This window comes from Nelumbo lutea, chromosome 5 (genome assembly GCF_056320005.1).
Source record: "Nelumbo lutea isolate HS-2025 chromosome 5, American lotus-T2T, whole genome shotgun sequence".
NCBI classification, from domain to species: domain Eukaryota; kingdom Viridiplantae; phylum Streptophyta; class Magnoliopsida; order Proteales; family Nelumbonaceae; genus Nelumbo; species Nelumbo lutea.
In genome coordinates, this window is record NC_142688.1 from 76,942,767 (window position 1) to 76,958,142 (window position 15,376).

Sequence of the window (15,376 nt, forward strand, 5' to 3'; positions counted from 1 at the left end):
TTACCTTTTACAAAAGTACTTTTATAAAAGCACTTATATGAAAGTACTTTCATGTATGTACTTTTATGAAAGCACTTTAATGAAAGTACTTTTACGAAAGCACTTTTATAAAATTCTAGGGATGATTTTATAAGTGGTATATTGAAATTTAACTAGGGATAATTTTGGAAGAAAAATTTTAATAAGTGCTTATTGTATAAGCACTTAAAAAAGTTAGAAATTTGGACTTAAAAAATAAGCCCTTTATTTTCAAAATAACACTTATTTCTGGCTTATTTCCCAAATACCAATAAGTGCTTAATGGCCCAAATAAACACTTATTTTTAAGCACTCCCAAACATGATCTTGATCTAACACAGCACATCTCACTATGAAAATGTGACCCACCATGTATGGGATCTGTGGTGTGAGATTATGTTGGTAGAGGGTTGGGACATATTTTGTTGACAGGTGATCGGGACTTGCTTCATAGTTATATGCACTTAGGGGGGGGTTTGGCAAGAGTCCAAATCACCTGCCAAAAAATACGTTTCTAAGAGGGTGTTTGGTTTCCTTTACATTTATTAAGTAAACGTTTTGTACTTGTATGACTATTAAACCGAGAAAAACAATTAATGAAGACGTTTATGACACAGGCGCCATTAGGCACCACATTAGCAAAATGCCAATAAAAGCCTACCTATTTTAGGAAACTCTAAAATTAAGCTTTTTGAGACAGGAAATACATACAAAAACTGAAGTTTGCTTTTACAATTTTCGATACACACAACTGCAATTAATAACGCATTTATTGACCGGGTGCCTATGTGGCACCGTCAATAAACATTTCATCACTAAAAGTAAACAGAACCAAACATATACTACGGGATCTACTCCTCACAAATGGGCGCCTCATAGGCACATCCATCATGCATTGGGAACATCTCCCATGAATACATGAATAATAAGTATGAGAGATGTTCCCAATGCATGATAGGATGTGCGTATGCGCCAGGCGTGAGTAGCAGATCCGGTCTCAATTTCAACACGACAACACCCTTCCAATATGATCTCACACCATAATTCTTATAGGTGGTGGGTTGTTTTATGATGGGTCTCATTATTATGGTGAGATATGCGGTGTGAGATGACGTTGGAAGGGCATTGAAACATTTTTTTTTGAGAGGACATCCTAACATCAAAATCCTCCTCAAAACCCTTTTCGGTCCCTCTATCACCACTCCTCCCTTTCCCGCTCGCACTATTTTCCCTCCCATTCCTCTCCGTCATACTCCCCACACTCCAGCGTTTCTTTTTTCTCTCTTGCTAATTTTCAAAAAAGAAAAATAGAGAGAGAAGAAGGAAGGAGAGACTCGAGAGAAGAACAAAGAAGAATGGCCAAGGACGAGGAGGAATTCAGGGGAGAGATGGAGGAACGATTAATCAACGAGGAATACAAGATATGGAAGAAGAACACCCCATTTCTATACGATCTGGTCATAACACACGCTCTAGAATGGCCTTCTCTCACAGTACAATGGCTCCCTGATCGGGAGGAGCCGCCAGGGAAGGACTACTCAGTGCAAAAGATGATTTTGGGGACTCACACTTCGGAGAACGAGCCCAACTACTTGATGCTGGCTCAGGTCCAGCTTCCCTTGGAGGATGCCGAGAACGATGCCCGACAGTACGAAGACGAACGCGGGGAGATCGGGGGCTTTGGATGTGCTAATGGGAAGGTAATTGATTATCCTCTGATGTGGTTTATTGTTCTTGCATTCTAAGCCTGTCGGTTCCTTTCGGTGCTTGAAGAATTCAATAATGTTATGCCATCTCTTTTAGCTGCATCTTTGGTTTTTATAAACCAAAGCACCCTTTTTCAGGGGCCCTGGTTGTCCTTACTTTTCGTTTCCCTAAACCAAAACCACTTAGGCTGGATCACCAGGAGGCCCTGGATATGACCATGTAGAATGGGGTTTGTATGGAGTTATTCCATTCGTCAAGAGGGTTAGGGGAAAGGGATCCGTTTCCCCCTTTATCATTTGCCTTAGTGGTAGATATACTAAGTATTTTGCTAAAAAGGGTATTAGTGGCTTTCAAGCAGGTATCAATGGGCTAACTATTTCACATCTTCAATATGCAAACCGACACTCTTGTTTTTTCTAGATGCATCATTGCATTGGTTGAGAAAGTATTAAATCTAAGGACCATTTTAAGGAGTTTGCTGCTGGGGCTGAAAGTCAACTTAGCTAAGATTGTAATGATTGGAGTTGGGGGCATAAGGGGTGAAATTCTGAAAGAGTGTGTTGTTGTCTTAGAATGCCTGATTAGAGAATTCCCTTTTATGTATTTTGGATTGCCTTTAGGAGCAGAAGCGTCAGTGACATTGAGGCAACCTAATTTTGGAGAGATTTGTTAAAAAGGTTGGTGAGGTGGTAATGTAGATACTTGTCACTTGGGCTCAGTTTGGAAAGAGTACAAATGCAAATATGTACAGTGTAAATACATACAAAATAATACTAAATATAAGGTTTTGCACTCTACATATTTGCATTTGTACTCCTTCCAAACTCAGCCTTAGAGGAAAAACAACATTAATGAAGACTGTACTGGCAAACCTACCTACTTGTTGCCTTTCTTTATTAAAATTTCCAGCAGCCATTGCTGAAAAAATTGAGAAAGTACAAAGGGATTTCTTCGGGCTGGATATGGGAATGGGAGGAAAATTGAATAAAGCTACATTCTATATGGATAGGGCTAAATCACTAGGCTGGATTGCTCCCCTATGGGTTTCTTTGAGATTTTTTAGAGAATATTAAGAATAATCCATTAGAGATGCTTAATGGATTTTTTGATAGGAGGATCATCCATGCGAATGTAACTTCTATGGCCCTTATCCTAAAAAATTGATGCCTATTACCCCAAAAATAATCTTTATAAAGTGGTCACTAATGTGCTTTTCCTATGACTAAAGGAGGTTCTTTCATCCATAACCTCATAATACCAAGGAGCTTCTATTCATGGGACACAAACGACAAATTAAATTCTATCACCAATGAGTGCCTCCAAGGTTTGAGGAAATTAGGAGGAAATGGTTGTGCTTGTAAGTTGGACCTGGGAAAAACCAGAAAAGCTCATGATCCAGTGGACTAGTTGTTTTTGGAGGTTGTTTTGGAAAAGTATAGTGTTAGGGCGAAGTGGAAAAATGGATCAAGAGGTGCTTGCAGTCGTGCCACTATTCAATCCTTGTGAATGGGTCCAATTCAGGGGTGTCACCTCAGACAAGGTGACCCTTTATCCCCTTTCGTGTTCACCTTAATTGTTGATGTCCTTACTTCATCTCTAGAGCAGCGGATTGCATGGTCTAATTAGGGGTGTCAAACTGGGAAGGGAAGAGGTTATAGTCAGTTATTTATTCAAGTATTCATCCATTGAAGACTCCCAACACTTATTCTTATATAGTGTGCTAGCTAAGAAAATTTGTTGGTTTTCTAGTTAATCTTTCAACATTATAGAGATCCCTAACAAATCAGTCTCCAAATGTTGAGAAGGTGGCAAGTAGCGGTTGAATGGCGACATAACCATTAGGATGTTACAATTCACTCCAGATCTACGTACAAATTGTTCCCATATTCATACCCACAAGACACTACCAATGTGTATTGGAACATCTCCCTATGAAATATGAATGACAAGCAAAATATTCCCAATGCGTGCCTGTAGTGTCCTGTTGGTATGGACGTGGGAAGAGTTTGTGGGTAGGAGATTTGAGCATGTTACAGTGGGTTGTCTCCTTTGTTCTATCATCTGGAAGATCTGGAGTCTGGAGGGGGAGAAATAGGAGATGGATGGAAGGTAAGTTTAGAAGCTCATTGGCCATTTTTCATGAAGTGCTTTTCTGAATTAAATAGGTTGATTTCCCTATACTTTTTCTGGTGATGCTAATAAAATGGAAGGGAATCATTTGCTGGCGCCAGGTATCGAACCTAGGAGGAAAAAGCTGGAGAAAATGAAATTGGTTAGAAGGGTTCCTCCTTTACGTGGCCAAGTTATGGTGAATGTTGATGGGGCTTCTAGAGGGAACCCCAGATTGAGTGGCAGTAGTGGTTGTATTTGAAATGGGAACAATGACTTTATGGGAATCCAAGTTGGTTATAGGTTGGCTGCAAATGAACAGTTTGGGAATCTGGACCCTTAGACAACCTGTAAGGGAAATTATGAATCTAGTATGGGAGACTGGAGTACATTCAAAGCTCTCGTGAGTGCACTTGTGCAAATGGTCTCCCTTTTCCATTTTTGAGAACCTGCTGATTTTCTTTTTTGAGGTCCTTCAGACTTTTATTTGTATATTTATGAACTGGAGCATCTCATTTATAGATTTTTTCTAGAGAGGTAAGGATTCTACGTCCCTCTCTCCGAGGTTGTTTTATTTCAATTTTGCTTGATTAATAGAATTCAACAGTGGCCACCCCTCTGCCAGGAGTAAATTTTAGGGTTAAAAAAGTTTATAAATAAGGTGTGCAGTGTAGTTCTGGAGTTTTTTTTTTTGGTTGTATTGTTTTTTTCCCATTATCTATGATCTATCATCTCCTTCCTTGAAAGCTGGTTTTTTAAAGGCTTGAGAAGGAGAGGTGAAATCCTATGGGGTCTGATTTCAATGGCTGTTTTTTGGTGTATTTTGAGGGTAAGGAATGTTCAGATCATCAAGAAGGTGAATTTGGATTAATAGACCATGCTACTAGATCAAAGGAACGCTTAGCTCTTGGGCGTTCACTGATAGGGATTTTAAAGGACTGGGTTATCGCAGAAATTTTAATAAGGATATTCTGTTTCTTTGTTAATATTTTGCTAACAATACTATAACTTGTAGCACCTTTTATGAGGTAAGAAGATGCCGAAGCTAGAAAATGTAAGATATAACTTCTAAGTTAGGGATGATCATTTATGACCCTGCCCAGTTCAGCCCGGCTCGGAAGTTATGCATATATGGTATATATATGGCACATATATATGTATTTATGACATAATATATTAATATATGGATAAGAATTTTGTATACATATTTTTTTCAGTAATGTTGATTATAAAATTAAATTACACTTTTCATTTATAAAAACCATAATTTTTTTTAATTAATGTGGGAAAGCCTAGTAGCCCAGCCTGGCCTGGGGCTGGGCCTGGGAAGATTATATTATCAGGCCTGGACAATCCTAAAGATTGTTAATGCAGTGTCAAAATCTAGCCCGGCCTGGCCCATGATCATTTGCATCCTAGCTGCTCTTTAAAAAAATTAAAAGAAAAAAATGTAAAGAGTGTCAAATATGGCATTACAGACCAAGCCCTGTTATTTGTCACCAAGTTTTACACTAGTTGAACTGTTCTGGAAACTTTTATGCATTTATGAACCATATAGTTGGGCTTGGGACAAGGGTTCGAGTATGGGGGAGGCCACTTTGTGTGAAGAAATGCCAAAGGTTAGGACTGTACCCAGTCTACCCCTCCCAAGGCCCCAGATGCCTGGCACCGACATTGGGAAATGACCTTTTCTATAGTTAGGGCAAGACTTAGTTGAGTTGTGAGAGAATGCAAGCTGATCAGAAAATATGTTCTTAAAATGTTTTTTTTTTTTTTCAAATACAGTTGATGATTTGTTCAGCTTTTGAGGTGGGCCTTGGTGCAATGGTTGGGTTGCTCCATTGTGACCTTGGGTGACCAGGGTTCAAATCTTGGAAATAGCCTCCCTGTATGTGTAGGGGTAAGGCTATGTACATCTTTCCCTCTCCAGACTGTTAATGGCTGGAGTTTAGTTCACTGGGGTGCCCTTCTTTATTTCTTATTTGATCACCTTTTAATCTATAAGGATTTGCTACCTATATGTTTAGTCTTGGAATGTTTCCTTCACTGTTCATATGCAGATGGGCTTGCTTTCAAATACATCTTGATTGTGGGGTTGAGTTCCATTAGGAAGGCTCATTGATGTTATGAATATGCAGTTGAGGGTCTTGGTCATTGTTTCAAATTGCAATTTGCAGGTACAAATAATCCAGCAAATAAATCATGATGGAGAGGTGAACCGTGCTCGTTATATGCCTCAAAACCCATTTATTATTGCAACAAAGACAGTTAGTGCAGAGGTCTATGTTTTTGATTATAGCAAACACCCATCTAAACCCCCTTTAGATGGTGCGTGCAATCCTGACTTGAGATTGAGGGGCCACAACACCGAAGGATATGGTTTGTCTTGGAGTCTGTTCAAGCAGGGCCATCTTTTGAGCGGCTCTGATGATGCTCAGATATGCTTGTGGGACATTAATGCAACTCCTAAGAACAAGGCTATTGAGGCTCAGCAAATTTTCAAGGTTGGAACTCTTTCTATATGTCTATTTATCTTCTACTTGTATGCATTTATGAATTTGTTATTGTCTGGTCTGAAGTTACTGCACACCCATAAAGAAAAGTTTGGTATTCTGATGGCTCAAATTTGCTTAATGTGTTACTTCATAAGTTATTCAAGTAATTAATTAATAATGGAAGAAATGTTTGGAAGGTGTCACGGTCTCCTACATCTCCTCATTATATTACCTGTTCCATGGAATGATGCTGAAAATCCAAATGCAATTTATGTAGAAAAATCTTTTGTTTAGATTGAGGACCCTATTAAGTGGTGATATGCTCAATGTACCATGCAATGTGATATGTGCTTAACCAATATGCTAAAAGCCTTAATACTGTAGAAATACGGTCAAGCCAAGCCTTTTAACAATTAGGACTGTAACATACCACCACCACTCTTCTGCAGCTATCTTGACAGCTTCACTTTGGGCAGCTCTCACTCTAGTGGAAGGTAGCCCTTTCCGTGACTGTTTTCACTATGCTCTAAATAGCCCTTCAACCAGGTAGCCCTCTTCGTGATTTGAACTTGAGATGTGGTGTTAGGCTCTGATATCATTTGTTACATGCTTGACCAATATGCCGGAAGCCATAAGACTGTTGGAGTGTATCAGGCCAAGCCCTTTAACTTTTAGGACCATAGCACAGTCTTAGTTGTTTGCTCCCTTCCCCTCCTTCTCAACAAGAAAAGAAGAAAAAAGAAAACACTTTACTGTTTTTGTATTGAGCAATCATTAAAAACTATTTACTGATTGCAATTCCAGAACTATTTAATATGAAAACAGCAGTAGTTTAGCAGATCAAGGAAAGAAATTTGATAAGTATCTTATTGATAAAAAAGAAATTGATTAATATCTAATATTGCCAAGTTGTTTGAGTTGTAGCTAATGGGCTTACTCTGGAATTCTTGTCAAAATAGGTCCATGAAGGTGTTGTGGAAGATGTTGCATGGCATCTGAGGCATGAATATTTGTTTGGTTCAGTTGGAGATGATCACTATCTTCTTATTTGGGATTTACGTTCACCATCAAGCAACAAGCCAATCCAGTCTGTTGTTGCTCATCAAGGTGAGGTAAGTTCTCATGATCCACAGATTCCTCCTAGAAACACTACATTTAATGTAAATTTTTTATTTAATTTTTATGCTTTGCTACTGAATTTATTGGTATTTAATTTTTAGCATTGCTATTGAATTTACTGTTTATTGGATTACCAAACATATTCCAGCTTTTTGTTACAACTCAAAGTTGGTAAATTCTGCATGATCATAGCTTATTGCTTTTACATTTTCAATTGTATTTTGTCAGGAAACATTCTAGCTCATTGCAGTGGAGTCTGTGTGTTTAGGACATGTTGTGGTGCTCATTCACCAATTCTCGCTTCTCTAGAAGATTGATGTTCTTTCTTTTATATATTATCGAAAAACAGGAAGTTTATATGTTTATGCTTATAAATTCGGAAGCCAACCACTAAAAAAATCTATATATCCTTGTTCCTACATATATGAGTGGTGATACCATTGAATATACGTTCTTGTGTTGAATAGCTTTGTTTTACCCGATATTTTACTAACTTAACAGTGAGGCTGTGACATTGGTATCCTTTGTGAAATACCTCATGGTTTGCTAAAACCAGTTTTGATTCTTCACTGTATGGGCTATTTCATAACCCAAGATTTTTTCCTGGAATCAGTGGCCTTTCTTTGTGAAGGTTATTTGCATTCTTTATTTATCCAGATAGAGGCTTTGGACTATGATTTGATTATTTCATTCAATATTTGCTACTGTTTGTACTCATGATTCAGTCCAATTTTCAGAACAGAAGCTGGATGCTGAATGTGCTTGGTTATCCATCTTCCTGTTGCATGTCTTTCTTTGTTATATTCATCTCTATTAGGATTGACAACTTAATTCCTTTTATATGATTTTACATGTTCTCTTAGCTTCATTTTCAGAATTTGAGTTATGTATTGTATATGCAAGCATGCACCTTGTTGATGTACTCTCCATGTTGTGTATTTATGTAATAGGTTAATTGCTTAGCATTCAATCCTTTTAATGAGTGGGTTGTTGCAACGGGTTCGACTGATAAAACTGTTAAGCTATTTGACCTCCGCAAGATCAATACAGCACTGCACACATTTGATTGTCACAAGTAAGCATCCCCTTGACATGTGATGCTTCTTTCTTTTTTTTTGTTTGACATTGTTTCTGTTTTCTTGTGGATCTCTGCAATTTTTACTTCAGTTTTTGACTTCTGAAAAGTGGAAGTGGCAAAGCTTTAACTGAACATGTCATGGTATTACTTTGTTATTATGAAAAACAGGGAGGAGGTTTTCCAAGTTGGATGGAATCCAAAGAATGAGACTATATTGGCTTCATGCTGTCTTGGCAGAAGGCTTATGGTGTGGGATCTGAGCAGGTACTTCCTTGAGCTAATACCAATACTATTGTTATCTGGAGACCTGTACTACTTTATGTTTTTATTTTTGATGGTAAGCTAACTTTTCTCAAAAAAAAAAAAAAAGAGAATAACCTCATCACTACCCATGCAGCCAAAATTATACAACACCCTAATAAACCAAGAGCAAATCAATGAATCTAAAGAATATGCACAAGCAGTCTCAATGAAGGAAAGAACAAATGGGCTGAAAACAACGCCCAGGCTTGGTATTAGGCCTTTATGCCCATTATTGTAGGTCCACATCCATGACACCCGTAATTGAAGTTAAAGCCCATGAACTTGGGCCTATTCCAAAGTTCAAAATATCGATACGTCGGCAGGGCCGTATTGACCTGTATCGAAGCTCATTTCTCTTATATATTTTTGTAGTTTTTTTAAACCTGGTTCAGAGGGGTCGGTTTAAGGCCTTTTTGTTTTTTTGAGAAAAGGTGAAGTATGATTGTATTAAAGTAAAAGGTCCTTTGTACAACCCCGAATGGTTTAAGGTCTGTCTACCCCCTGAACTGGGTTAAACCCCGAAACATCCCCTGTAGGGGTGTATCGTGAAGCCCCTGATACGAACAGAAGAAAAATGAGGGATATATTTTACTGGAGTCAGCTCTAGCAGTTTCTTTTGGCCTCATGTCCAAAACATTCAGGCATCAGCATCCCAGTTGTTAGAATCATTCTGACAGTAAGTAGCAGAACACAATACTTCATTAACTTCTCTAAAGAAATGAAGGCCTTCATAAGTTTATATGCAGCGAGTGGAGGGTATTCTAGTCTTCTTTTGTTTTACTGCTTGAAGTTCAAATAAGAAACAATCTAAGGCTAAAGGCAGATGGTTGGTTTCTGGGAGATGAGGTGTTCACCTTGAGGCATAAGATAAATCAAGGTTATAGGCCACCTTTTTCATTGTATTCTTTCTTTTTCTTTATGAATTTAATTATTACTTTTCAAAAAAAGGATAAATCAAGGTTATAGGCCAAAAGGCCATTCCCCAATGTTGGTCCTAGCTATCTGGGGTCTTGGGAGGTGTAGACTGGATACAATCCTGACCTTTGACATAAGTTTGCTAAAGTTATAGGTATAATCCATACAAAATATGGGTAACTAATTTAATGTGTGATTTCTGTACAGCTCTTAGTGAGCTATTGGTCAGAGATCCAATGGCCAGTGGTTATGAACTTATGGGTTGGAATCCCATTACTTACTTTTTTTGATAAATAACAAAATGCATTTCAGTAAGTGAAGAAAACACCATACTTCTCACAAGCATGAACAGTCAACAGCATGGGCCAGGTTAGCCCGAACCCAACGTCCCAACCTGAACCCAGCCTGAAAAAGTGGGGTTGGGTTGGGTTGGATTCTGGGTTGGGGTTAGGGTTGAAAAGTATGAACCCATGTACCCAACTTAACTTTGGGTTGGGTTAGGGTTGAGGCCTTGACCAACCTGAACCTGGCCTAACTTCATATTTGCATCTATAAAATATTCTTCTTCAGCCACACAAAGTGGGAGCAAAGAAGCTCACCAAGTCAACAGGAGAATCCACCTGCAATCAAATAATGCAAGGAACCAATCCCAATTGCTTTGCAAAGAAACAGCAATATGGAGATATGCAGTAATGGGGTCTCCTTTTCTGTAGCAAGTCACAAGTATTAATCTCGATTTCACACCCTAGCATAGCCACAGACTCCAATCCTTGCCATTTGGTTTTCCACCAAGCTACATTTGGCTAGGTTAACTTTCAACTCCCGAAACTTTCTCCACAATCTCCAAAATCCTTCTTAGAGTTCACATCTTATGCTCACTTAAACTCTAGTTCTCCCAAAATCAGAGTCCCAAAAAGATTATCAAAGCATACAAAAACAACACTATGCCTACAGTCAAAATGAATAGAAATAGGGATGATAAGAAAGAGATGACTATGGGCGGGGCCAGGTATTTATAGGGTATTAAAAGCATTTTGAGTTGCCTGGCCCAGCCTGGGCCAGGCTGGACTGGCATCTGGGTATGCCTGCATAAGATAATAGAACTATTTTTTTTCTAAAAAACTAGAAATTTAAATTTAATTTGCATTCAAAATTAATGAAAATTACATACAAACTTTTATTATGCATATTATTAATTTATTAATATGTATATATATGTGGATATACTATAAAATATTATATATATTATATATTAAATTCCTAGGATTGGTTGGGTTTCCAGTCCTAACATTTTAGGTACCAGATCTGGCCTGTATTATGCATATGGTTGGCTTTCTGATGGCTAAGTTTGATCTGTTGGAGCATCTGGTTGGTGGCTTGGTTTTTCGTTTTAGTGATTTATTAGAATATATTTTTTGGTGCTTCATTTGGTTATTTGTTTGTGTATCTGGTTGGTGCTTCAGGTGTTTTTTTTGTAATAAATAAAAAAGGCAATTCCATTAAAATAAAATTAAGAAGATTACAATCAGGTAAGGTGATGAGTAATCAACCACCACCCATGAAAGGAAAAAGAACATAAACTGAAACAAAAAAAATTACTTTTAGGGATGGTTAAGGGATTTTACCCCTCCTTCCTCTTGTATCTTATTTACTTATTATTATTTAAAGCTTCTGTTAATTATCAAAACAAAACTGAAAAAATTACAAATATTTTAACTACCATCCCCAATATTTTCAAACTCTAAAATAGGCCAAAACCCTGCCCCAAATGACTCTTTGGTCACTTAAATTATGGTAATGTCAAGTAGTGATTTAAAATGTGTGCTTGAGGTGCACCTAGGCGCACAGGCAAGGTGCATTTTAGGGTATGCACCTCGCCTAGGTCCTAGACGCAACACTTTCAAAAGGCGCATGCCTGGTGCACCTACGCGTGTGCCTGATGCGCCTTGCGCCTCATCTAAGGCATGTGCCTTTTTAAATTTTTACGCCTTTTTGATTTTTAAATTTTTATGCTTTTTTTGGTTGCATCGCTTGCTCACTGAAGCTCTAAGAAGGCAAGAACCCCCTATTTACTAATGTTGTTCATTCATTCATCCTAATAAAATATCTTCTTAAAAGACAATTAAAATTATAAAATCATTATTTTTTTGTGTGAGAATTAAGAATTTAAGACCTTAACATGGACTTGTTTGGGCTTACCTCGAGGGGCTTGGTACAAAGGTGGCTTGTAGAATCAGGAACGCAATACTGTTTTACATCACATTAGCTATTTGAAGTAATGCAATCAAGGAAAAAAGGTTTTACATGTTTGAAAATGTTTATGTTTGATTTTATGTTTAAATTTTCATTTGAATATGCTTTACATATTATGTTTGTGTATTTTAATTTTAGATAACAGGTTTTAAAACATTTATTTTAAAATTTAAGTTTATATATTTTTTATTGATATTATGTTTAATATATTTTTTTTTGCATTTTTGAAATTTCTCACTTTATTTTGATTTTTTTGGCTTTTTTTTTGTATTCTTGTGCCTTGCTTGAAAATGGCGTGTGCCTTGCCTTGGACCTTGCGCCTCGGGCACAAATTGCCCCTTGCGCTTTTAAAACACTGGTGTCAAAGTCCATTCCATAAGCTTGAAACATATCCTCAAACAAATCTTCACCTTGCTTCTTGCCTTTCCTTTGAAGATCCTGTTATTTCTTTCTCAAGATAACTCCCAACAGACTGCCAAAGGTATACATCTCTAAAAGATTGTTGCTTTTTTTCCTCTGGAGAACAGGCTAGCTAGCAAAGATATCACCAGGGGACCATGGTTCCCCATCAAGTCAAAGAGCTGGAAGGAGAATCACCAAACAAGTTTTCTAAAACAGCCCCAAAGAATATGGTTTAGAGTTTTGTATGAGATCAGCTTCTATCCGGTTAATATTGGTTATTGTTGACTTTCTGATGACCAACTCCAGTTTCATGTCTTCTTCTAGTGGGCAAAGTACAAAACAACCTACATAAAGACCATGAGGCCCATCATAGATTATTATTTCTCATCTCTCTACCAAAAAAATATTATAATTCTAATCTGAAAGCTCTAACTTTTTCATGGAAAACTCAAACTATGACAAAACATATTAGTTAAAGCTGATGGCACATTGAGTAACTTCAAACATGAGGATCAAGCCTGTTCCACCATTTTCTTACCATTAGAATATCATCATAATCTGAACCTTCTCCCTATGCGATCGGTTACATGAATCGTGTTTGTCATTCCATTCTGTTTAGTGCCATATCCATTGTTATATTTTGAGTGCTTAAATCATTTCTTATTACTTCAACCTGTGTCCTTTCGATCTGCCCCTAGCCAATCTAGCCCCTTCAACTTGTAAGAGATTACTTCTTACAAGTGTTGTAGGTGGTCTTTCATGCACGTGAAGGTGGCATTCAGTTGGGCTTTCGGAAATAAATCTTTCAAAGCATAAAAGTTCAAAAGATCCCTTGGGCTTCAAAAGATCATTTGGTAACATTTTCTCCAAATACATTCTTTTCACCTTACAACAACGGTAAATGACCAAAAAGTGTTCTGGTTGCCAAAAAATAACATGTTTGATCAATGTTATCAGACGTGGACCAGACCAGATGGCCAAATCATAAAAATGGAATCAGTAACCAAAATGATTTTAGGTTGTTTGGTTCTTAAAAATGTCGACTTGATAAAACCTATCTTAGCTACATGTGTAAATTTATGTTGTAATCTATAGTATTTATTGTTTTACGATTATTTTGATACAGAAGAAAAAACTTCAAAAGATAATTGAAAGTTTTTTTCTTGTATTTCTCTTTTCTGAAATTTTAATTCATTAACCCAATGACAAAAATTGTTTGACGTTGAATTAAAAATTGAAACATTTATTTTTGTATTTTTTATATCCAGATAAAACCTATCATTTTTGTGTGAGTTGTGACTAATTCAAAGAAGTACAAAAGATTCATGAGTTCTAGCAATGTTTTCAAGATGCGGTTGAACCACTGAACCATTTGACCCAGCCTGTGGGACACTGGTTAGACATTGATTCTCATTTTCAATTTTATTTTGTATGTTTCAAGTTATTTACACCAATAATAACAGTAATTCTCATTCATCACACTTATTTTTGTTTAATACAATGAGTCTTCTTATTAGTTTTTGTATTTTCATGCAATTTTATCTATTTTTTATTATTTAATTTAGTATGTTGCAGGTTGACCCATTTAACATTTGACAGTTGAACCACTGATCCACCACCCAATGGAAAAAGTGTTTTCATTTTTGGGATTCTTTAAAACAATGATTATAGGATGGATCATGGAAGCTTAGAGCTAAAGATCGGAAGAAAGTTTAAAGTTTCGCTTGAAGCTTCCTGTTTTGGGCTCTTTTGAGCTCTGGCTTTCAAAGAACATCTTATCAAACCATAAAAGATCTTTTCAAGCTTTATGGCTTTCAGAAGCCCTGCCATAGCTAGTGATTTAAAAGCCGTGCCTAGGCGTACAGGCAAGACACATTTTAGGGTATGTGCCTTGCCTCGGTCCCAGACAATATTTTCGAAAGGCACTCGCCTGGTGTGCCTTGTGAAAAATAAATATTAGATAGCTTGTACATGCTGTCCCAGTTTTTTGACAAAAAATAAATAGATATTTTTTTTGTTGAAAAATTAAATAAAATAATGATTAACATATGTGACTGATATGTTTCACAGGATTGATGAAGAGCAGACCCCAGAGGATGCAGAAGATGGTCCCCCGGAGCTACTCTTCATTCATGGAGGGCACACAAGCAAAATATCAGATTTCTCGTGGAATCCCTGTGAAGATTGGGTTATTGCAAGCGTTGCCGAAGATAACATTCTTCAAATCTGGCAGATGGCAGAGAACATCTATCATGATGAAGATGATCTACCAGGTGAGGAATCTGCCAAGGCTTCCTAGTCTTTCATCTCTCAGTTCCTTGGGGCCTGCCAACAAAGAAATAGAGTTGACAGTGAAGATGTAAAACTCTAATTGTTCTGTTTTAGATATTGTGACTAGAGAATTCATCTGTAGTATGGTATACCTACCTCAGCATATGCTGCCTTCTCTGCAGAATTTAGTTTCTTATTTATGTATTTGTTTCCAATGTAGTTTTAGAGTTGATACTAAGCCTCCTTTGTAGCCTTGCACCACTCACATTATAGTAGTTGGAGAGAGTGAGCTTGAACCCCTGAAAAGAATCTGATTTCCCTTGGCTTTTGTGTAAGGAGAAAGTGATTGTGGCATCAGTGGGGTGCTACACCTCCATACCCTATGAGTACATTACTGCATTGTCGATACCCTTTTTTAAGTTCTATTTATTTTCTTTTTCAAAACCGGTTCAGAGGGGTCGGTTTAAGGCCCAGCTACCCTCTGAACCATGGTTTGACCTATAACCCCTAGAGGAGCGTATCGGGAAGTCATCGGCATGATCCGATACATGTGGATACTTTGAACCTTGTGTTCACATCTGCACCCCACAATAGGGCTCCCCACATCCCACAGCACATTCTCGTCTTGTATTGGGAACATTTCCTGATAATGATATCATTAATTTTGATCTATCATCGAGAATATTTGAAATACACGGTGGGGATG

General features: G+C 37.4%; 1 protein-coding gene across 1 annotated transcript; it reads left to right on the forward strand.

Annotated features, from left to right (window-relative positions):
- Positions 1–1,096: 1,096 nt before the first annotated feature.
- Positions 1,097–14,976, forward strand: MSI1 (Transducin/WD40 repeat-like superfamily protein). The gene is made up of 6 exons (XM_088944570.1): positions 1,097–1,718; positions 6,012–6,338; positions 7,289–7,441; positions 8,399–8,523; positions 8,695–8,790; positions 14,470–14,976. The coding sequence occupies exons 1-6, from the start codon at positions 1,374–1,376 to the stop codon at positions 14,696–14,698; spliced, it is 1,275 nt and encodes a 424-aa protein (XP_088800696.1). The 5' UTR covers positions 1,097–1,373; the 3' UTR covers positions 14,699–14,976.
- Positions 14,977–15,376: the final 400 nt, after the last annotated feature.

Excerpts from the sequence above, each read along its gene's own strand:
- MSI1 (XM_088944570.1), top strand. The coding sequence starts at position 1,374 with ATGGCCAAGGACGAGGAGGAATTCAGGGGAGAGATGGAGGAACGATTA. Across the intron at positions 1,719-6,011 it reads TTGGATGTGCTAATGGGAAG|GTACAAATAATCCAGCAAAT; the intron begins GTAATTGATTAT and ends TGCAATTTGCAG. Across the intron at positions 8,524-8,694 it reads CACACATTTGATTGTCACAA|GGAGGAGGTTTTCCAAGTTG; the intron begins GTAAGCATCCCC and ends TATGAAAAACAG.